The sequence below is a fragment of the Cetorhinus maximus genome, chromosome 8 (assembly GCF_964194155.1).
Source record: "Cetorhinus maximus chromosome 8, sCetMax3.hap1.1, whole genome shotgun sequence".
NCBI lineage: Eukaryota > Metazoa > Chordata > Chondrichthyes > Lamniformes > Cetorhinidae > Cetorhinus > Cetorhinus maximus.
Genome location: NC_135886.1, coordinates 122,833,281 through 122,857,714, shown reverse-complemented (window position 1 = coordinate 122,857,714; position 24,434 = coordinate 122,833,281). Strand labels below are relative to the sequence as shown.

The window sequence follows — 24,434 nt, the reverse complement described above, 5'->3', positions numbered from 1 at the left end:
CCCTTGATATCAATGGCACTATCATCGCTGAATCCCGCACCATCAATACCTTGGGAGTTACCATTGATCAGACCAGCCACATAAATATTGTGGTTACAAGAGCAGGTCAGAGGCTGGGAATTCTATAGCGAGTAACTCACCTCCTGACTCCCCAATGCCTGTTTATCATCTACAAGGCACAAGTCAGGAGTGTAATGGAATACCCTCCACTTGCCTAGGTGAGTGCAGCTCCAACAGCACCCCAGAAACTCAATACCATCCAGGACAAAGCAGCTTGCTTGATCAGCACTGAATCCAACATCTTAAACAATTGCTCCCTCCACCATCGACACAGTAGTGTCTACCATCTACAAGATGCACTGCAATAACTCACCAAGGCTCCTTCAGCTGCACCTGTCAAACCCTTGACTCCCATTAACTAGAAGGATACCACTACCTGCAAGTTCCCCTTTATGGCACACAACATCCAGATTTGGAAATATATATATATATTTTTTTTTCATTTATATGTTCACAGGATGTGGACATTGTTGACTAGGCCAGCATTTATTCCATCCCTAATTGCCCTTGAGAAGATGGTGGTGAGCTGCCTTCTTGAGCTGCTGCAGTGCATGTGGTGTAGGTACACCCACAGTGCTGTTAGGGAGGGAGTTCCAGGGCTTTGACCGAATGACAGTGAAGGAACAGCGATATATTTCCAACTCAGGACGGTGAGTGGCTTGGAGAGGAATTTGCAAGTGATGCGTGTTCCCATGCATCTGCTGCCCTTGTCGATGTTCCTTCATCATTACTGTGTCAAAATCTTGAGACTCCGCACCTAACAGCAGAGTAGGTGTACCAACATGACACAGCACTACCCTCTCAGGGGCAATTATGGATGGACAATAAACACTGGCCTGCCAGTGATACCCACATCCTGTAAACAAATGGAAAAAGCCCTTCTCTGCAAACAGTAGTTTAACTGAAATTAACTCATTTATCTCATGTGCATATTCCCAAACCTATTATGATTTGATGAAAAGCTTTTGCTTGACCTTCTGTAGTCCTAAATTTCTCAGCTTTAAATTTGTTCCCTGTGGCATTTGAAGCTCTTCTTGTAGGGAAAAATATATCTGGCTCAGAATAATAATCCAGGAAGCTTCAATGAGGTCACTTGAAGCCTCTTTTTCCAAACAAGTGACAAAATCCACTTCCGTCATAACCAACTTCCCAATACCCAGAGTTATCATGGTTGCTGCTTCTGTAATGCTCTTCTTGACACCATAAAAATATTTACAAACCTATCTTTAAACCTTTTTTGAAAAGCCTATGGCAGTCTAGTTAAGGACCAGCTGGTTAGGTCACAGCAGGTCAGGTGGCAGTGGGCAGAGCAGGCACTGTCGATGCTCCACCCATTGGTACTTCAAAGTTGTGCTGGGATCCTATTGGTTTCATAGGGCCTCAATTTACTTGAGTTAATGAGGCTCCTACCCATGCCCACCAACTGCCTGGGCCACCCATTTCAAGGCCCTGAAAAAATGGTGGAGATTCGGCAGCAATGGGGCACTAAGCACTGCACTGGTGCTTTGATTGAGCCTCCCATTGCTGATCCAGCGAAACAAATGGCAATGGGCCACCTCCACAAGGCGTGATAGGCTGTTAATCATCCATAGAATCACAACGAGCAAGAATCAGTGCCTTCAAGAGGGAAGGGCAGAAGACTGGAAGAAAAGGGAGCGATTTAAATAAGAGCACTGCACACCAAGCAACGATATAAAGCAAAGATTGGGACGTTAGGTACTGTAACTCTTCAATTAACCACTTGGTGGTGCTGCAATAAAAATTAAAATTGTAAGTAATCATGCACTGTTCTAATCATCATTAATGAACCAGTCATTTTTTTTCAACTTTCCCTCCCTCCTCTCATGCTGTGCTGTTTCACAGCCCTCCCACTCATTGCATCGTTGAAGTAATTAGTTTTGGTGTCTCGAGGTTAGATTTTGCCCTAATATCTCCTTATGATTCTTTCAAATTTATGCTCCAGTGAAGCGTCCGGGATATTTTACTATGTTTAAAGACATTTTATAGAATTTTCAAGACTCCAGGATTTGAGTGCAAAAATCAAGGCTGCAAAATTGCAGTGCGTTATTGAGGGAATGCTGCACTGTTGGAGGTGCCATCTTTCAAATGAAACATTAGACCGAGGCCCTGTCTGCTCTCTCAGGTAGGTGTAAAGGGTCCCATGACACAAATTTGAAGAAGAACAGGGTCTGGCCAATAATTATCCCTCAATTAACATCACAAAACCAGATTATCTGGTCATCATCACCGTCACATTGCTGTTTGTGGGAGCTTACAGTGCAGAAATTGGCTGTTGCACTTCCTACATTATAACAGTGACTACATTTCAAAACAAACTGTTTAAGACACCCAGTGGTCATGAAAGGTGCTGTATAAATGCACGGCTTTTTAAAGCACGGCTTTTTAAAATAAATGCAAGTTATTCTTAGTGAGTGTCAGCATGCAGTTTAGTTGTATGAACTAACCACAGTCTTTGACCAACACCCACACCTACTTACTATCCGACAGGAGTCACTGGAGAGCAACAGAAACCCTTTGATTTTCCTTTTCCTTACTAAATGTCACTGAGGCTACACACCAGATCAGCTCCATCGGCATGGACTGAACATGGATAGAACCTTCCTGACCTGCCTTTCTGACTTTCAATACAGCACTACATTCTACTTTAATCACTGAAAGATCAAGAAGCCTATAATTCTCTGTTCCCTCTATACTGCTTAACACACTACAGGCTGTTATATATTTCTATTTATTTGGATAGATGCTTTAAAGTATCTTTAAGGCCAAGCACTGGGTTAAGTGCACGTGTTAAACGCTCGAGCTCCTCACAGTGTTTAGACTGTCGCCAGAACCTCTCTGTTGAATTGCACTTTTTTATTGGTAACTCTATAAAGCTGGTTACTTTATAGACAGCAATGCCAAAGCAGGTCAATGTTTTCCTCCAAGCCAATTACTGCACGTGTTCCTTTGCAATAAGATAAATCTATGAAGAGAAAGACACATATTAGGGTTGGGAAAAGAGCATTCATTAAAAGAGCCCACTATCCTTGCAAATGCTCTTGGTACCTGCTATGTATTTTCATCATTTTCTTCTTTCAGATTTTTTATTTGTACTGTCGTGTTTGAAACTTTTATTCCTTGAGGCAGGTGACGTTTTAGCTTCATAGACCATTGCTCCTTCAGAATGCTCCACCCCTTTTAGACAATATACTGTATAAGAAGCTAGATGTCTATATGTATGAGAAACATTAAACATGCTGTGGCATCTTGATGGCACAAAGCACTTTATAACCAATGAATCAATTTTGAAGTTTGTAATGTAGGAAACACAAAACTCATTTGCGCACAAGGTGCCACAATCATCAATGTGACAATGACCAGATAAGGTGGTTCTTTAGGCATTGGATGAGAAATGAATACTAGCTAGGTCATCGGGGAGACTTCCGCTGCCCTTCCAAGGTAGTGCCATAGAATCCTTCACACATCTGCTTAGCGGAGACCTTGAACCTGCAACCTGCTGAATCAGAGATAAGAGCACTGCTACCGAACCATAGCTGATGACCTGCTGACACCTGTCAACCAGGTTGCTCAAAGAGCCGAAAGGGATAAATTGCAAATAAAAATTATACTTAAAACGATCTCTGGCAGCTTATAGGAGGGAATGACACCTGCACTCTTGGGACTGAATGTAATGGCAGTAGCAGTGGTCCTGACACAGGCCAGGAAGCTGGAGGGGGCAATCCCATCATGGCCATTTCCTGAAGCCCTGAAGCAGTTCAATGGCCATCGGGCAATTAACTGCTTTTCATTGGGGCTTCGTCCCTTTAAGGATGAAGGTCCCGCCTCCAAGAGCTATTGGCCAGATGGCAGGCAGCTCCTCAGTTTTTCATTGGGGCTTCATCCCTTTAAGGATGAAGGTCCCGCCTCCAAGAGCTATTGGCCAGATGGCGGGCAGCTCCTCAGTTCCTACAGTGCCACCAGGAGCGGTAGCCACTGCTGGTACTAATGCTGGCTAGGAGCAGCCACCATGGAGCTCAGGTAAGTGGGCATGGCTTACTGAGGCCAGTAGCTCCAGTTGGAGGAGGTTGGGGGGGTGAGGGGGGGTTGGTATTATTGAGGGCAGGGTGGGAATCTTTCTCAGGGGGCAGCCCTTGCTGTAAGGGGGGCCTCCGGGGGCCACAGGGTGCTCGTTTAGGACCGCCCACCCCCGTCCCATCCCCACACATACTGAGCCTGCAGAGAGGCCATCAGCTTTTACTGGGCAGTCTACCCACCTGGCATTCGGCCCGTCACTTAAAGGGCTCAATTGGCCTCCAGGCAGGAAGGCCATCCTTGACTTTTCCCGCCGCTGATGTCATCGGGCATGGGAGAGTCGAGAAGGCAATGGGCTCTCCACCCCAGCTTCCCACATGATTCCATGGCTCACCCACCACCCCTCAAACCTCCCACTCTGCTCCCAAGGGCTGCACCAGTTAATAAGGGGATTAACTATCCCCAAAAATGTGAAATTGTGCGTGAGAACACAGTTCACACCCACAGTGCTTTTAGGGAGGGAGTTACAGGATTTTGATGCAGCAACAGTGAAGGAACGGCGATATATTTCCAAGTCAACATGGTGAGTGGCTTGGAGGGGAACTTCCAGGTGGTGGTGTTCCCATGCATCTGCTGCCCTTGTCCTTCTAGATGGTAGCGGTCATGGGTTTCAAAGGTGCTAAGAAGCCTTTGTGAGTTTCCGCACTGCATTTTGTAGATGGTACACGCTGCTGCTACTGTGCATTGGTGGTGGAGGGAGTGAATGTTTGTGGATGGGGTGCCAGTCAAGCAGGCTGCTTTGTCCTGGATGGTGTCCAGCTTCTTGAGTGTTGTTGGAGCTGCACTCATCCAGGCAAGGGGAGAGTATTCCATCACACTCCTGACTTGTGCCTTGCAGATGGTGAACAGGCTTTGGGGAGTCAGGAGTGAGTTACTCGCCACAGGATTACTAGCCTCTGACCTGCTCTTGTAGCCACAGTATTTATATGGCCAATCCAGTTCAGTTTCTGGTTAATGGTAACCCCCCCCAGGATGTTGATGGTTCTATAGCTTGAGATCAGTTTGAAGTAGTTAGCAAGATAAACAGGGAAAAAAATCATAAATTAATGCATAATCCCACTCACATAATCTCTAAAATGACTGTCACAGAGCTTCAGACCAGTAAAAATGTTTTATTTAGGGAAATAAATAATAAAGCAGACATAAAACAGAAATACGAAGTTGAGATATTAGCTGGTTGCTACCAAAGTGAAAGTGACAGAATGGTACAGTGCCACCTTCCCCTGTTCCTGTACATAGGAACTGTCCTCACCAAAGCTTGATACTCCAGCCTGTGTGAAAAATTTAGCCTGCCTTCTCCCAACACCACCCCCAGTGCCCCCACCCCCACAAAAAAACACTTTATAAATAAGAACTGCCAAGTACTTGGCAACACTGAAACCTTTACAAAAAGTCCTTTTCCAAATGAATTTTATCTGTCAGTGGTAGGATGGCACATTTATTGCACATTATAATAAGCTCAGGCACACCGTAATTTGTAATCTTATAATGGCTTTAGAGTAACACTCCCAACGAGGTGGAATGTTTGTTACCATATTGCTTGAGATCTGCTTTGCTGCGCTATACTCACAGCATTTCAGTGTAAGGATTCAGAACAGATGATCTGCCTCAAGGCCATATTTGACCCCTCAATGCTGTAACGTGTGCCCTGTTTAATGTTTCTCAGGGTAAGCAGCACTTCTTTTGGTTTTGTGCTTCATTTTCTTTCTCTCTTCAACAAACGATCATTGTTGATCACAGCTCTCCTATTTTTCAACGCCATTCTCTTTCCTCAAATCGCTGGCATTCATCTTGCCAAACATTTAAGCTGTCCTTCAGGCCACTGAACACAGTAAAGGAACAAAAGAATCTTTCTGATAAATGAAAATGTGTCCGTTTGCCGATCTTTTGAAGATGATTAGCAGAGTCCATTCTCTTGGCTCTTTAAATTTTGCCTTTATCTGCTGTTCTTTTCTTTCAATACAGAGGTTTCTCAATTCCACTCATTCTCCCAGTAGTATCCAAGGAATACTGGTCTTTTTTGGAAACCGTCTCCAGATATTTAAAATTCTCCTCACAGTTTATGTTCTCAGATACTGCTCAATTTAGTCTAGTGCTATGGTGCCATTTTGTACAGTAAGGTTCTTGGCGGTTACTTACACACATACCTTTCTGCAGTCCTTTCACACTTTTTGCAGGTTACATAGCAGCACCAATGATACTTGCAACTACATCTCTCTATAATTGTCTCTGTATATGCATTGTATCCCCGACCACAGCACATCAGGTTACAGCTGTCGCTGCCCACAGAAGTCTTGTTGCACTGTCTATAGGTGAAGCAAATAAGGAAGAGCAGTTAAAGATCATTTCAATTAACAATTGACTACTATATTTACCATGAAATTGGACCTGTAAACCATGGAATACATCTACTGATCAGAATGACTGAGGACTACAGTCTTAGGCATGTGTGTGACCCTAAATTAATAACTGGCAAAACCCTCATATAAGGAGCATTCTCACCTGACAGATCCCAGGTCTGTGCTTTTATCAGAGTTTAGGTGAGACATTACAATTAGTTGCTGTGGCCCTCAACTATTACGGGAGAGGGTGGGTGAAGTTTTGTACTTCTGCACACTAACTCGTGATCCCTTTTAGAAAGTACAAGTGTGTATAGACATTTGATGAAGAGAGAGTTACTCAGCTGTGGTCTCTGCAGTCAAATTGATTCCACATTTGACAAATCCTAACTGCCAGTCATGAGTTTTATACAAATGTTGCTAAAAGCCACAAGCTATATCTACCATGTGGGCACCAGGGGCTGATCAAGTAACATTAATATATTTTGCCCTCTTTTCTCCCCATTGTTTTCTCTCTCTTCCTGTTTCTCTTCGTAATTCCTATCTTTGTGAGATTTGAGAATGTTATCACAAATATTTAAGCTTTTAGCCATTCAGTGCCATAGTGTAACCTCGCTCTTAAAAGTATAGACCTCTATAAATGTTTTACGACCCTTGTGATGGCTGTTAGATCAGATCTCAGAGCAGCAGAGATCTCCTGTTCTACTCCAATGAGAGAAAAGAGTAATACTGAGTTACTGGTGCAGTGCTTATTTCCTCAGAAGGGAGACAAGATATATTGAAATTATTGCCCAAAGTGGGTCAGTTGATTCTCACCATCTGAACTCACACATGAGGAATGGTCACTGGGCAGGGCAAAGAGCTGGAGGGCAGACGGCACTTACAGAATTGCATCCCAGCAGGACTGAATCCCAATGTGGTCAGGAGAGGAATAAATCCATCACTTCTAGTTCAATAGATAATGAATATATAGAGAAAATAAAGGCAATGAGAGAACCATAGTTGACCTGGTCCCTACCTTTCATGGGTGCCATAGGAGCCTTGCTTTTCACTTGTTGTGCAGTAGTCAGGTGAGCCCACCAGGTAAATCAGTTCACTCTCCCTAACTGGCCTTATATCGAGCTCTTTAGGCACCAGCTGTTTCCTTGTGCCAACATAACGGTGAATCACTCTGGTGGCTGCCAGGTATTTTGACTTCAGGTTCACCGCAATCTTGTTTAGTTCCTGTAATCCCTTCCAGCATGTTTTTACAGAACATGAGCCAGAAACACCATGGCACTTGCACTTGGTTTCCAAAGAATTAATCAATGCCTGGTAAGAGAAAATCATGTTAGCAAGGCTAAGTAACAAAGCAGTTTTTTTCCTGCACATAATACAAAGGACACCAATACTGGGGAGAATTATTTAAGTGTGGAATAAGGCTAATTTAGACCAGTCCATCCACATACCATCTAGCCTCTACTTCACCCATTTAATCTCCCAAGGTAGAGGTCTACATAAACCTTCCTGGTCACTAGTAGGCATATCCATCAATTCTCACAACTCCGCTTTCAACTGTACTCAAAACAGCATTCTCTCTCCCTACTCCTTCCCTGGCCCCAGGGACAGAGGAATTTTTTTGATCATCTCAGATACAGGAACGCTCATGCTGATAAAGCTAGTGATTAGCCTACTCCAAAACACCCACTATAACACAAAATCACACGTCAGGTTTGGGTGAAGGTTCAGTTAAAGAAAGTCCTTTGGCCCTATTGATTTCTTCTCTCCTGAATACAAACCCACTGTTTGCTACAGCAAAAGGATGTACGTGCCCCAGTGTGGACTACCGGCAATATGGTTTAATGCTTTCAATGCTATGGCTTAATTTTATGTTTTTAAGTGTAAAACATCGTTGATGCGACAATGCCATTGTCACCACTATTTTCTCTACTATTCAACCAAATTAAATTCTGATCTTTGTATCAATCTCAGATGACACATTATTGCTCAGTGACAGTATCATTGGAGATCTAGTCGGAGATCGAGATCCCTGTCAATGTTCTTTTGGATTAAGATATGTCCCACAAGGCCCACATGCTGTGATTTTGGATTTTTCTTCCTAAGCTTCTGGAAGCTGCCTCCCCAGAAAAGGACTGATATTTACTGATTTATAATGGGTGGATTAAGTTAAACTTTCAGGAGTGGGGCTACCCCAGGTACACTACATATTCTTAGTATGTGGGATGCTCTGGTTATATTGTATATACTCTGTATGTGGAACTGCTCTGTATACTCTCAGTAGGTGGGGTTGCTCTGTGTACTCCACATACTCTTACAGGTGGAGCTATTGCATTATACAGTGTACTCTTGCCGGTGGGTTGGTCTGAAATACCCAGGTCATGGATATCTGCTCAATTTGTGAATCTGACCTGGATCCATCTCTGCAATGCTCTCCTTGCTGCCTTTTCAACTCCTTGACCCTTGACCCTACATAATTTCAACTCACCCAAACCTCTACTGCTCATATGTCCAAGTCTCATACTAGCCCTGTTTTCACCAAGCTCCATGGGCTCTCATCCCTAATGTACTGAATCAATACTCTTGTCATATTCTATAAATTCCTTCAAATTCTACAATGCCTTTCCTATCCACTGTGACCTCCTCCAGTCCTACATGTCATTGCTGCTCTCACTTGTCTCCCTGCATCTACCCACTTCTTGATTCCACCTTCAGCCAGTTGTCTTAATGCTCTTGAACCCCCTCAGCTACATCTCTATTCTCCTTCAAAGCCTTCTCAAAACCTACCTCTCCATAAGTTCAATAACCTCGCCTAACTCTTGCATTTTCATCTGTTATGCAGTTTGGAACATTTCACTAATATATTGGGCAGAATTTTCCCAGAATTGCACAAAAGTGCGGTAGCGGGTGTGTAAAATGGAGTCCTCCCTGCCGATGAAAATGGCAGGTTTTCACGCCGTACCTTCCCGAGCCTGCCTCATTATATATTCACTCCTGTGAAACACACCGTTTCCATGGCAAGCGGGCTCTCATTCACCCTTCCGCCATCATTCCTTTGTTCCATCACGCCGGTCGCCATCTTTAAAAGGCAGCCACCAACAAAGCACTCACTGCCACCCGGGAGACATGGTCAACAAAGGGAAAAAGACTGCAGCCCCCCACTTCAACGATGGGTCCCTCGAATGACTGCTGAATGCCGAGGAGGCTCGTCAGGATGTGGTCTACCCCCCGACTCTGGCCGCAGGATGGACAGCAAAGTCACCAACCCAGCTTGGGAGGCGGTGGCAGTGGTGGTCAGTGCAAACACCCTGAAGAGGACAGCAACCTAGTGCTGCAAAGGATGAATGATTTCCTCTGTTCCGCCAGGGTAAGTCACTCATTTCATCACTCCCAACTCAAACACTCACAAACCCATCACACACTCACAGGGCCCTCACTCAGTGCCAGTGCAAGTGACATCACCATTCACTCTTTCACACACACCATCATTGTCCTCATCCCATCCATGGGACCACTCACCACTCACACAGGCCAGGCATACTTATCATCTGGCCCAGCAGGAGTCCTGATATACTCTCCCCATCTCTATCCGTGCAGGACAAACTGGCTCACAGCAGGAGGGAAAGGTGGAGGGATGCCAGAGATCAAAATTCTGACAGAATTCGAAAACAGAGCCATCCAGCTGGCCGGCGATGACCGGGACCAGTCCTGTGCTGATGGTGAGGTCGGCGCTACTCTACCAAGTGAGGATTCAGCAGTGCAACATCCATCAGTCAACCATGCTGTGAGTGATGTGTCCTGTTTCACAGGCCGCTGCCATGCACTAATTATCTCTCCTTGCTTTTGCAGGCACATCTGCCAAACAGCTGACAGAGTCAATGACCTAGGGCCTCCAATGAAGCCCTGAAGAAACCTCTGAAGAGAAATCTGGAGACACCCTCCCTGAAGTCCTGTCACAGCGCTCACCCACACCCTCCACCAGCGCAAAGACACATACCTCAGTGGGACTTAGCTTTAGAGTAGCCTCGGATTCACAAATCAGGTGAGCACATCGCACTTTCTGATCCACCGCAGACGGAGGCAGGGACTTCCCAGGTTCCCAGCACTCGGAGGCCTGCTGGAGGCCAGAACGTTGCTGAGTCCGAGTCAGATGACAAGCCTCTGAACTTGATCATACCTCAGTTGCTGGAACTGCAAAGACAAGCTGGGGAACAACAAGAAGGGATGTCCACTGCACTCCTCAGATTGCAAGGCACGATGGAGGAATCCATCTATCTTCAAGCTGAGGTGATAGTGCCGGCATTGCAATGCACCGAGGTCAACACTGGCAGAATGGCAGCCACCATGGAGACCTTGGTCCAGGACATCAGTCCTGTACTGCTGTGCGGGCTCAACTCCATTGCTGATGCCATAGTTGTCCTCCAACAGTATGTACACGAGAGGAGTGCTGGGAAGCTTGATCGTATTCCAGCCACCCCTACCACTCACGGAGTCAGCCATGGGCCCTCGGGTACCCATAGGGAGGGGGATCAGCAGGTGCACACTCCGGGGCCATCCACACAGGTGACTCTGGGAGTGACCGGCCCATCTGAATTCCCTCTTCCTGTAACCTCCGCAGCTCCAGCCTCGCAGGCCATGGAGGGTGCCACTGCCACACAGCAGGACCCCGAAAGCAGGCTGTGGCCCACCAAGACTCGGCCCTCCAGAGGACACCCACCAAAGTTATCACAGACAGGGCATCACAGTCAGCGGGCTGCCTCCACCTCTGCTGTGGATGTCCGAGGAGCACCAAGACGTGATGGCAGGGTTAGGAAAGTTAGGTAAAAGTAGTTGCACAGCCTGGGCACGGGTGTTAATCACTTGTACACTGTTCACTATTATCAATAAACTCCTAAGAGTGTCTCCCTGCCTATGGTTCCTTGTTCTGATGAGCAGTGTTCTTGTCACTCAGATATGAAACCTTTCTGCACAAGATAAAAAGCAGGTGTCTCAGTCCAGGGCCTCTTCCCTGTGCTCTGTGCGGCCTTCAGACCACAGTGATGGTCCAGCCTCACACTCCCTGGAAACATTACTGATGCTGAACCTCGGCAGTGCTGATCATTACTGCCAGAATATAGCGGGCAGGCGTCACAGAGTTCTCATTGGCGTCACAGAGTTCTCATTCTCTCTGTGTGATCTCAGCACCAGTAAGATAGGGCTCACCCCATCACACCAGCATCTGTGACCAGTGATGCTGTGCACCAGCTCCTGAAGGGCTGAGGTGCTGAAGGCGGACACAGCATCAGATGAGTCTAAAGTTTCATGGCTGCATCTCTGAGCTGGCCCTGATCATGGAGAGCAAGCTCAGACATTCTCAGAGGCTATGTGAAGATCTATGGAGTGTCCTCACTGCATGCTGTCATCCTCTTCCTGCGATTGAGCGACTATTAGGGCCTCCACTGCGTCTCCATGAGAGGAGCATTCTCACAGAGGTTTGTGGCGCTGCCATAAGCCAGACTGGAGTCAAATGTTTAAACAATTGCAATGTGAGGATCTATGGGGACACCCCACTGTATGTCGTCATCATCCACCACAAATCTGGCAGCTGTGGGGGCCTCCCGAGCGCACCTGCCTCATTTAGCCTGTGCAAAAGCCTCATCCCTGTCAACATCACCACCCCTCACCCTCATCCCCATCGGCGTCCTCCTCATCTGAGGAGACCTCCAGCTCCTCCTCAGCCAGCTTGTCTCCCCGTTGCAGCGCCAGGTTGTAAAGGGCACAGCAGACGATGATGATGATGTGTGACGCCCTCTGTGGACTATATTGCAGGGCTCCACCAGACTGGTCCAGGCACCGGAACTGCATCTTCAGCATCCCAATGGTCTGTTCCACCATGTGCTGCATGAGCCTCATTATAGCGTCGCTCTGCTGCAGTCTGAGGCTGCTGCATGGGTGTCATCAGCCACAGCATCTGTGGGTAGCCCTTGTCCACAAGGAGCCTACCCTGCAGTCTCTGTGGACCCTGGAAGACTGCAGGGATCTGCAAGCGACTCAGGATGTAGGCGTCGTGCACACTCCCTGAAACTATGCACATACCTGCAGGATGGGTTTCTGGTGATCACATACCAGCTGCACATTCAGTGAGTGGAAGCCCTTGCGGTTGATGAAGTCCACTGAGTGTAGCAATGGAGACCTGAGTGCCACATGAGTGCAGTCAATTGCACCCTGCACCTGTGGGAATCCCGAGATCAGGGCGAATCCAATGGCCCTTGCATCCTGGCTGTCCCGGTCCTGGGCAAAATGCACAAAGTTGTGTGCCATGGAGAAGGTGGCGTCCATGACCTCATTACATTTGTGGGTGGTGGATTGTGAAATCCCTCAGAGGTCACCTGTGGAGCCCTAAAAGGAGCAACTCACATGGAAATTGAGCGTCACGGCCACTTTCACAGCCACTGGCAGTGGATGCCCTCCATGTCCTCTTGGCGCCAAGTCCTGCAGTAAGTGGCAGATGTGAGCCACCAGGTCCCTAGACATGTGCAGTCGTGGGTAACACTGGTTCTCAGTCATCTGCAGGAATGGCAGCCAACCCTGGGTGTCGCTAGGTGCTGACGAGCCACAGCTCACTGTCACTCCAGGACAATGTGTGCGGGAGCTCCTGCTGCCCCTTCTTCATGAGGTTGCTGCTCCTGCCTTTGCGCAGCCAGGGGCCTCAGTCACTGTCTCCTCTGTCTTCTATAGTCTCTGTAGGCCATCAGGTGTACAGCTAGGTCACCAGGATCCAGGATCCTGACATGGTCCTCCTGCAGCATGAAAGGGAGAGTGACGTGGTTATCATGACTGTACTTAGCACCTTTCCTGGATCTGTGTGACCCCCCCCCCTAACGCTTCCCGGAGAGTGCTGGTCACCCTCAGACAGTCAGAGATGAGTGCACTGCATGGCTGCCCTGTCAACCTGTGACATGGGGGACACTGGTCCAAACCGGGATGCTGAGATTGCAATGGGCTGTGAGCGCCTCCAGCAGTGACTGCTACATGGCCAGCGTTAGCGAGGAGATTGTACAACGTGTGCAGTCCAACTGCTCTGCAGACCAATAAAGTGGTGGCAGACTTGAAGAAGTCTATGCCGGGGGATAGGGCTGGGTGGGGGGAGTGTGGGAAGGTATGGAGTGCTTGGTGGCCCTTTGGTGCCACCACATTGTTTGCATGGGCGGGCAGGCTAGAAGCCTGACCCCAGTCATATCACTGTGACTGCGCCTGATCAGTTGCGGAGGCCTGGTCAGTTTATACAGGTGCCCTAATGCGTGGCCACTTCCCTCACTTACCCTGATATCAATTGCCTGTGTGCGGGATGCAGCACTTGACCTCCCCCCTCCCCTCCTACCCACCCCTCAGCAGTCGCCCAAGGCCGGCCAGCACTTGCCCCTGGACAGCACCCCCCAGCAGTCCCCTCCGACACTGGCCAGCACTTGCCCCCTACTCCCAGGCGCCCCTGAGGCCTGTAAAAAAACAGTCGAGCTGTGGAGAACTGTTCCTCACTCACCTCAGTTCCCCCAAAGTGAAGGCCACCAAGTGCACGTTGCCTGCGTGCTGTTGTGAAACACGTCGGTGTGCTTTCCTGCTGTCATGGATGGACGATATGACGGGGTTCCAAGAGCCTGGCGGGATGGCCTTTTAATTATATGCTGATGTATTACAATTAGCTTCCCGCTGACCGATGGCGGGAAACACGGCCCACCATTGGCGGGCTGAGCAGGCGATCACAACCTGCCTTCATGCCATATTTTCCGCACACGCCACCTATCACGCCTGCCACCAGCGGGTTGGGAAAATTCCACCCATTAAATGCGGTATATAAGTTTTTGTTATTTGTGGAGTTGTCCTGTCGATATTGAACTCTCTCAGTATATGGAGCACTGCTGAATAACTCCTCTATATATACAGCTCTGTATATATAGCTGTGCTACTTGTCCTGTATAGCCTGGATTTTGCAGTAATAATGATTGTGTCAGTATTTGCTGCCATTACTCCTCTGAAACTGACAGTACCTTCTGGAGTCCGCAGAGTTAAACATGGGAATCCAAAAGTTGCTGTCAGAGATTCTATGCTTCTTCAGAGAGTGTGTTGTATTGCAATCAATTAGAAAGCACTGAACTGATGAAAGCTTCAATTCTTACCCTCGCTGGAAAAACCCTTGAAAAGTTTACATCTTGTTGAACTAGACTATTCATATAAATACTGTGGCTACAGAGCAGGTCAGAGGCTAGGAATCCTGCGATGAGTAACTCACCTCTTGACTCCCCAAAGCCTGTGCACCATCTACAGGAGTGTGGAGGAATACTCCCCACTTGCCTGGATGAGTGCAGCTCCCACAATGCTCAAGAAGCTTGACACTGTCCAGGACAAAGCAGCCACTTGATTGGCACCCCATCCATTACTATTTCCTAGTCAGGATGATGAATGACTTGGAGGAGAGCTTCCAGGTGGTGGTGTTCCCATCTGCCTGCTGCCCTTGTCTTTCTAGATGGTACCCTTGTCTTTCTAGATGATATTGCTCATGGGTTTGGAAGGTGCTGTGTAAGAAGCCTTGGTGAATTCATGCAGTGCATCTTGTAGATGGGACACACTGCTGCTACCGTGTGTCGGTGGTGGAGGGAGTGAATGTTTGTGGATGTGGTGCCAATCGAGCGGCTGCTTTGCCCTGGACTGTGTCAAACTTCTTGAGTGTTGTGGGAGCTACACTCACCCAGGCAAGAGGAGTATTCCATCATATTCTTAACTTGTGCCTTGTAGATGGTGGACAGGCTTTGTGGAGTCAGGTTAGTTACTCTGTATACCTTCAGTATATAGAGCTATCCTAAGCCTATGATAAACTGTCGATGGGTAGCACTGCCAGATTATACTCTGAACTTGACTCTGGACTGAGGGAATCTTCCTAGTTCATAGCTCAAACTCATGGCTGGGGTACAGCTTCCCAGTTGTGGTGTATAATCTCAGTAGTGAATTCAATGCAGTTGCCATGGTTACACTGTGCAGAAGGAAGAGTTCATCTACGGCATGGGATGAGAATGAAGTAGGTAGAATGACAGCATTTGCTGTTCCAATAGCTAGTGAATATGGCCTTGAGGTGAAAATTGACACCAATTTGAAATTGTATGTTGAAGTGAGGCTTGTTTACACTGGCCCTGATTTAGGATATATAACCCAATGGATATTAGCACAATCTTTTGAGGTGCAGTCTGACCATGGAATATGGTGCGGGGAAAATATGCTTCAGCCTGTTAGCCATTTACCTGTCTGCCAACATCATTGTTGTGCTTATTCATCAGCCTGTTTGCCTGTGTTCCAGCCCTGTTGCCTTTCACTGGTGCATCTGCAAAAACAGAGCCAAGCTGCAGGCCATAGCGGAGGTTGTCCCCACAACCACCCCACCTGAAGTCAGGCCCAGGAACCTCTGCTGGGATGAGACCACAGGAGCAGGTTGGCAGCTCGCCAGAGGCACAGAACCGAGCGATGGAGTGACTGAGCGCAGCAGAAGAGAGGGCGTACACGAAGGATGATTCCCTTGTTCCTGCAATGGATGCAAAACAAAACAAATGAAAAATGTATGAAGACCAGTCAAGCCTCACAGTTATTAACTTACAAACATGCTATATATGTATCCTTTGAATAAAACATTAAACCTGTCTGCCCTCGCAGGTGGACATAAAGAACCACATGCATTATTTTGAAGAGCAAAGTAGTTCTCTCCCAGTGTCCTCAACCCTCAACACCCAACAGTATTAAAAACATTGCTGTCTGTGGGACCTTGTTGTGCGCAAATTGACTTATATTTTCTGCATTATAACAGTGACTTCAAGAGTACTAATTTGGGATGTCCTGAGGCTGTTGAAGGTGCTAAATAAATGCAAGCACTTTTTTCTTAGAGACCTTTAAACTTGTTTTTGACAACCACCAACTCCCAGATTTTTCTGGTTTGTTACATTAAGTAAAGCATGATTAGTGCCCACTTCTCAACTTAGAACGCGCTCCTCACAATGGATCCCCCAGATAAGTGCATGTTGCACCACTGATGGTCATCACCTATGTTGTGTGAACATATGCACACAGCTTGTGAGAAAATATACACTGATTCAATTAAAAAAGAAAAATGTAAACCAGGTTTTAACAGAGCCCTTGTGTGTTGTGGATTTTCAGCTACCATGTTTTAATGGGGGAAGCAGTGGTGTAGTGGTATTGTCACTGGGTTGATAATCCAGAGACCCAGGGTAATGCTCCAGCTGCCTGGAAAAAATCTGGAGTTAGACGTCTAATGATGAGCACAACACCATTGCCGATTGTCAGAAAACCCCATCTGGTTCACTAATATCCTTTAGGGGTGGAAATTTGTCATCCTTGCCTGGTCTGGCCTACATGTGACTCCTGACCCACAGCAATGTGGTTGACTTAAATGCCTATTGAAATGATCAAGAAAGCCACTCAGTTCAAGGGCAATTAGGGATGGGAAAATAATGCTGGCCTAGCCAATGACACCCACATCCCATAAAGGAATTTTTTAAAAATTAGGAAAAGGCCTAGCTGTTATTGGTAAAGCACCACCCAAGGAGCTTTCTCCCCATTAAGTCTCTGATAATTAATAGCTATAAACAGGTAGTCTTTCAGATAAGCCGGGCCTACTCCTCATCAATATCCACCGCTGGCACAGACAAAAACAGAAATCACCTTCAGAAATGCAAAAAAACTCATTCCAAACTCAACATTAGATCGTAATTACTTTATTAATGGTGTTAAATGTACAAATTGCTGATGTTTGATGCATCTTTCTCATGTATCTGCACAGACGCATAAGTCTACAATATTTCCACGGCAGCTGAAAATGCAAAGTATATATGGCTTAGTTGTAATTTCTAGCCCCAAGTTCCAGGCAAAAATGTAGGCTTAGGTGAGAGAAGCATCCTCCAGGAATCTTTAACATTAAATGATTAATATTAGGCATTTAGTCGAATCTTTTTCAGAATTGTATAATATTTGAAGTGATTATCCTGTAAATATTTTTGGCTCCATACACCAATCTGACTGAAAATGGAAAATGTCAGACAAACAGTTGTTAGAAATTAAAAGAGCAATTTGATTGACTGCCTTTTGGTTATTTGCTGGTTCATGAAAGATAGCTTTTATGTAACTCAAAAGTTCTGTCCCTGCACTGCTCATTCCTCATTGAGGCTTCTGATGTATTCGCATTTAGTAAATCAAAAATGTGCATAGTAACTAAACAGAATGAGCCTATCACAATGTTTTTGCCCTACATGACACTTTGAAGGTCTAGTGCCTTGACACCGCACTCTCAGGCATGATAGTTCCTTCATACACTTGAAGTATGACTTTTCAGCATTTATTCACTTGAAATGTGATTGTTGAATCTTACCTTAATGCGGCCAGGGCAATACTTTCCAAGGAAGACGAAAGGGATAAGTGATGTCTGCGCACTGCGTAAACATTTGTTTTTTATTGCTTTTCAAAAGTTCTGCCAAAACATATCTCAAATGCAAGTAGGATGTATTTTTTCTATTGTAATGCATTTCTTGTTATATGGTTTGATGCTTCAGTTCTTATGAGGTATTATCAAATACAATGAGCAATACCATGAGTGATCCACTCGTATTTATGAAGGGTACATACAAGAGAGAATGAACAACAGCACACTGACCTTCCCCTGCTATGAATCAGTTATGAGTTACACTGCCATAGACCCTTCTGAAGTTATTTCAGAATATAGCTGAAATTACCTCCTGACTCCAAAAAACTTCAGGATATCCAACAATATCTAATAATGCAGTTATAAAGGATGAGTTCCAAGCAAATTATCGTATGAGAATTGGACTGAAAGAGTAAAGAAGACAATCATAAATCAACAGAAAATTCTAATTTGTGGTTTACGGCACCACCTGCATCCATTGGTTCAACTGCATAGCCTTGAATGGTTCTGTTTTTAAAATGTGTCAATGCAATCAAAGGGTGCAAGCAATCAGACAGAGCAAAGATTGAGCAGGATCAGCTGAACCTAAAGATTGTACAGTACTGCTTTCAATAACCGGCTCCTGGACATTCAGCTTTCTTTTAAACTTTAAATACATGAAATACTTCCCTTTCTTTCAGCTGCTTCATGCGGATTGCTGTTTGATCCCTCAATATAGGATCTCACAGGAAATTAGGTCATTGGCTCAGGGCCTCATAGGATAGCAGTTTATTTTGAATGGTGAATTAGGGAGAAATTTATTACCCTGTTTATAGTGAGACTTTGTAATTCACTTGCTAATATCAATGGCCTCGCTATCTTGGTTTATATAATTGATAAAGCTTACTGCTGAAGGCAAATCCCAAACTAAAGGAGGCAGATTTTAGAAGGTTGTTTCAAGGCTGCTGTATTGATACAATGCTGATTCCCAATTCAAAAGGTTTGATTTTAATCTACAGGAACTTTAACAAGTAGGTGCCAAAAGCACCAGACAGAATGAGCTTAAATTATGTAAAACCAATTTGCATATATTCTATGGCTTTTATGTAATAAACTAGCTCAAGGTGCATTATAGGGTAGCTGCAGACAGCAAATAGTTGGAAAAATTGCAAAATGTGTCTTAAGGGATTTTAGGGATGGAATTCCAAATGACAGAGGCATGATGACTGAAAGCTCTATTGCAGATGGTAGTGCAAAGGAATGCTAAATGTCTGAAATTGGGGCCTGCACACTAAATTGTCAGACTGGAGGTGATTGCAGAGGCACAGTGGAGCGATGCCATGGAAGCATTTCAAAATGAGGGCAATGATTTTAAAAGTGAATGAATTTCAGGAGACTAATGCAGCTTCCTGAAATCATGATCATCAACCATCAAGAACAATCTAGTTATGCTTAAGTGAAGAAACTTTTACTTTCAAAGCTCTGGCAAGATGTTCACAAGAGTATTAGCATCTTCTTTTAGGAGTGATCGATTGAATCTTGCAACAAATTCTGGGTCGACTGTGCAGTGATTTTGATAAAACCAGACAGCAAAAACAAAAGTCTGTTCTTTGATTGTTGCCCTTTATAAAATGCTGTGCACAGGCACAGTTGGGCACGTTCGCATTTCACTCATGCATGACTAAGACCACTTCACTCATGCACCCTTTGTTTTAAATGCCCTGTCTTATTCCAGCTTTGCACAGTGTTAAAGGTTACCACCCTTTTGTTTTATTTAAAAAAACACCCATTCAATGGCAGACAATACAATGAAAGACATTATTCAGAGAAATATGAGATGACGCTATCTAAAGAAACAGTAGGTGCACAGATACAGTGCTAGTATCATTTTAATTTAACCTTAAAAATTAATATTTGACTTGCATTTATATAACATAGAATATTATAGAACAGCACAGAGAAGATCATGAACCCATCGAGTCTGCACAGCCTTTTTGAAAAGCAACCTTGTTAGTTCCCATGTCTGCAATTTTTTCCCTTCATATATTTATGCAATTCCATTTCAAAAGGTACTATTGATTCTGCATCTACCACCGTCTCAGGCAGTGCATTCCAAATCCTAACCACTTGTTGCGTAAAAAAGCTTTTCTTCTTGTCACCTGTGTTTTTTTTTTGCTAAATATTAATCTGTGTCTTCTGGTTATTGACCCTTCAGCTGCATAAAGCAGTCATCTTTATTTCCTTTAACTAAACCTTCAAGATTTTAAACACATTTATCAAACCTCCTGTTAGCCTTCTGTTCTCTTAAGGAGAACAACTCCAGATTCTCCAGTCTACTCATATAGTTGTAATCCTTCATCCCTGGAACCATTCAAGTAAATCTCTTCTGTGTCTCTCCAAAGCCTTCACTTTCTTCCTAAAGTGTGGTGCCCATAATTAGGCACAATAATCCAGCTGGGGTTGAACTAAATTTTATATAGATTTAACATAACTCCCTGTTTTTTTAATATTTTAAGTCATATTTATAAAACCTAGGATCACATATGTTTACTAACTGGTTTGCTAACCTGTCCAGACACCTTTAAAGATTTGTGCAAATGGCACAAAGTCTCTTGCTTCTTGCATCCCCTTTAATGTTGCACCATTTTGCTCATATTGTTTCGCCTCATTCTTACCTAAATGTAACCTCACACATTTTTGCATTGACTTCTATCTGCCATGAGTCCACCCATTTCAGCTTGTTTATGTCCTCTTCTTCACTGTTTACTACAGTTCCAAGTTCAGTGTCATCTGCAAGTTTTGAAACTGGACCTCCAAGTCCAAGTCATTGATATACATCAAAAACCGTAGTACTGAATCCTGGGGAGCCTCCCTCTATCTGAAACACAGCCTTGCACAACAAGTGTCTGTTTTCTATTACTTAGCCAATTTAGTACTCATGCTGCTCCTGCCCCTTTTATCTCATGTGGTTCAATTTTGCTAACAATCCTGGATGGATGTTATCACATTCTAGAACTAGCACTAAGCAAAAAATAACTTTTCTTTCAAAGAATAACCAGTATCCGACTGGTTGGTCACTTATCCTCCACCCTTTGTAAACTTCAATCTAACATTTTGCTGTTCATATCCCATCCCACACTCAAGCCCACTCCCAATCACCCTTGTCCTTGCTGACCTAGATTAGCTGCCAATCCACAATGTCTGATTTAAAATTGCCATCTTTGTGTTTAAATTCCTTCATGGCCTTGCCCCTTCCTACCTCTATGGCTTCATCAAGTCCTACAACAGCCTCTTAAAACTCCATTCCTCTTGTTCCAACACCCCATCCCATGGTAGGATGTAGCCTTTGGGCCCCAAGATCTCAAATTTCCTTTGTAAGCTCCCCTTCCTCTCAATCTCCCTCTCCAGAAAATCTACCTCGTTGATCAAAGTTGAGGTCAACCCTCCTAATATCTCCTTCTTTGGTTCAGCATTCAGTTTTTTTGATTAGGCCACTGTGAAGTGCCTTTAGAAATGTTTCCCTGCTAAAGATATTAAACAAATGCATGTTGTGAGTGCTGGATTTTTATAAAAGGCAAGACTTTCATTGATATGATGCTTTTCATGACCACCAACATCCCAAGGCACTTTACATGACTAATGCAAGGAATGTGGCAGGCAATTTGCACACAGCAAACTCCCACAAACAGCAATGGGATAATGACCAAATTGTTTTCATAATATTGATTGAGGAATAAATATTGACCAGGACAGTGGGGAGAGCTCCCCTACTCTACTTCAAAATAGTGCCAAGGAATCTTTTACATCCACCTTTAAAGTATCACAGAAAAGATTACACCTCCAACACTCCCTTCACACTCCACTGCAGTATCAGCCCTCACTTTGCAAGTTAAGTCCTAGGGTGGGGCTTGACCCCACAACCTTGCAGCTCAGTGACAGCGAGGAACTGATCCACAGAAGCTGCTATCGTTTGGTAAGTTGTTAAACACAAAGCCCTGTCTGTTCAGGAAGATGTTCATGTCTCTCAGGTGGCACTATCTGAAGATTAGCAAGCTTTCCCAATGCCTTGATCAACACCCTTCCCTCAGCCAACAGTGCCAAAAATTATTACCTTTCATTGGCTGTTTGTTGGAGCTTGCTGTGTACAATTGGCTGCTGTACTCACACATTTCAAAATAATAATTATTGAATAAATTAAATAATAATTGAGGTTCTATGAGATCCTGAACACATAAGGGACTAAACAAATTAAAGTTCCATACAGACGTAAAATGTGTTAATTATATTAATGGCGGAATGATAGCCAAGTCAGTAGGAGAGGACTCTGCTCTTCAAAACATGCCCTGGGACTACTGAACTAATCGGTGTCAACCTTGGCTCAGTGGTAGCAGTCTCACATATTTGTCCTAAGGTTACGAGTTCAAGTCTCTCTCTCTCTCTGTGCCCCAGGCAGTGTGTGTATATAATCTAGGCTGGCACCCCTGTGCAGCAGTGAGGGAGAGCTGCAGAGTCAGAGATGCTATCTTTTGGATGAGATGTTAAACCGAGGCCTCTTCTGGTAGACCCCATGCCATTATTTGAAGGGCAAGGTGACCTGACCAATATTTAGCCCTCAACCAATATTATTGAAACAGAATTCTCTCGTTGTTTGTGAGAGTTTACCGTGTGGACAGCCGGCTGCTGTGCTTCCTGTATTTTAACAGGCTACACTTCAAAATGTAATTCATCGGCTGCAAAGCATTTTGCATGTCCTGGGGTGTGAATGGCGCTATCTTTCTTTCACTAAACCATCGTTCAATGTTATAACAAGTTGTAGGACCGCAGTGTATCCCACCATCTTAATACTGCAGCTAGATTGTCAACGCGGACCATGCGCTCAAAGCCCTGAGATTAATCCCTTAACGGGAGGACTGTGGCTTACTGTATCACGAAGAAACGTGCTTTACCTCTGTTCAGGTCTGGATTGAAGTGGGGTGCCAGGTGGATTGAGGAGCAGTTCCATCTCATGTCTGCCATTGCGTTCTGACACACCAGCCGCGTCTGCTTGGCCGCGAAGACAATGCTGTGCATGAGCTCCAGGTTCCTCCGGCAGAGCTGCTGCTGGTCTGGGACTAAGCCAGCCAGTTTGCAATGTTGAGTCTGGTTCCAGCCTAAAGCGGTGCCGCTGACAGCGATGGCACTGTTAAACAGAAAGGACGTATTATAAGTGTGCGTGTGTGTGTACACGAGTTCAATTTCTGCTTCATCTGGAACATTTAAAAAGTACACATTCAGCAAAACTTTACACAACTTGTTCAAATCACAAACGAGAGGATGCAAAGCATCTACCAAATCCACTGACTCTTTAGATCCAGTTACCCACGACTTTTCAATTTGCATGTTTTATTAAAGATCTCCTTTTTCCTCCGTGTATCAACATAAACCGCGATTCAACTTGGAAAAAAAAAATGCCCTGACTTCTATCGAGAAACAAAAAAAAACTGAAAAATCAAGATTGTTTCGAGAGCTAAACCTGCAGAGTCAGAAAGTTATACTCACAGCCACTGTATAGCGCCGCACGGCCGCCACTGAAACACCAACAGCAGCAAAATGTAGCGAATTCCAATGTCCATTTTCAATCTGGCCGAATAACCAGGCGGGATGCTGACCTGCAGGGACTCCTGATACAAAGCTCTCGGCCTGAGGCGAGACCTGGAAATAAGATAGAGGGAGTTTGTAAATAAGTGGAGGAGCTGCCCTTGGTGCAAAGATTCACCTTTCATTGGCTTTCCAGGGACCGCCATAGGAAACCTTTTTACCTCTTGTTGGAAATGGCTGGGACGATGTGATCAATGTCACAAAGTGTCCCTCAGTGAAAGGAGATGGACCAGCCAACAGAAACCCTTCCAAAGGATTCAGCCCGCTCTCGGATCTCTGTCCGGTTGATTTAGCCGCAAAAAGGTTGAGTTGTAAAAGACACAATCTCAGATTTTGGAGTTTCCTCTTTTTTTTAAAACATTTCTCCCGCTGCAGTTGTCGATACGAAATTCCAGCCTGATTGATTGGGATTTTGCGATTGGTGAAAGTGATCGGCGCTCGGGGTTAAAAGAGATCGGCCGCTCGGGAAGCCCGTTTTGCAGTGACAAAGGATCTTTCCCTCATGAAGTTTGTAAGGAGCCCGGAATCCCCCCTCTGCTTTTATACCTCAGTGTGACGCGAGCTGTCAGCCACTCCAGCAAACCATGTGGATCAGATGGAATGAATGGGGCTGACGGCAGCTGCGGGACATCAAAGGTGGAAGGTTTGAGGTGGGCGGCGGGGGTGGGTTGGGGTTGGTTGGAGAGACGGATTCCTATTCATTTTAATCCTGCGCTGGGCAAATACACACCAGTGTAGCTCTCGCCAGCACCCACCCCCCATGGGGTTTGCCCCAGGGACAGTCCCGGTAAAACAAACGTTTATTATTGTATATCTGACTTTGAAATTCATTCCCAGTTTGCAAAAAAAGAAAGCACACTCAAATGTATTTTTACCCA

General features: G+C 45.2%; 1 protein-coding gene across 1 annotated transcript; it reads right to left on the bottom strand.

Moving 5' to 3' along the window:
• Positions 1-5,787: 5,787 nt before the first annotated feature.
• LOC144683335 (protein Wnt-11b-like) lies at positions 5,788-23,591 on the bottom strand. Its single transcript, XM_078546270.1, has 5 exons — positions 23,458-23,591; positions 22,866-23,098; positions 15,758-16,035; positions 7,510-7,802; positions 5,788-6,458 (listed from the first exon to the last, which is right to left on the bottom strand). Exons 1-5 carry the CDS (start codon positions 23,529-23,531, stop codon positions 6,284-6,286), a joined length of 1,053 nt encoding a protein of 350 aa, XP_078402396.1. The 5' UTR covers positions 23,532-23,591; the 3' UTR covers positions 5,788-6,283.
• Positions 23,592-24,434: the final 843 nt, after the last annotated feature.

Bases quoted from the DNA above. Each gene is read 5' to 3' on its own strand.
- LOC144683335 (XM_078546270.1), bottom strand. From the start codon at position 23,531: ATGGACATTGGAATTCGCTACATTTTGCTGCTGTTGGTGTTTCAGTGG. The intron at 23,099-23,457 runs GTGAGTATAACT...TCTGTTTAACAG, and splicing joins TGCGGCGCTATACAGTGGCT to TGCCATCGCTGTCAGCGGCA. The intron at 6,459-7,509 runs GTAGGGACCAGG...CTTCACCTATAG, and splicing joins TCCTATGGCACCCATGAAAG to ACAGTGCAACAAGACTTCTG.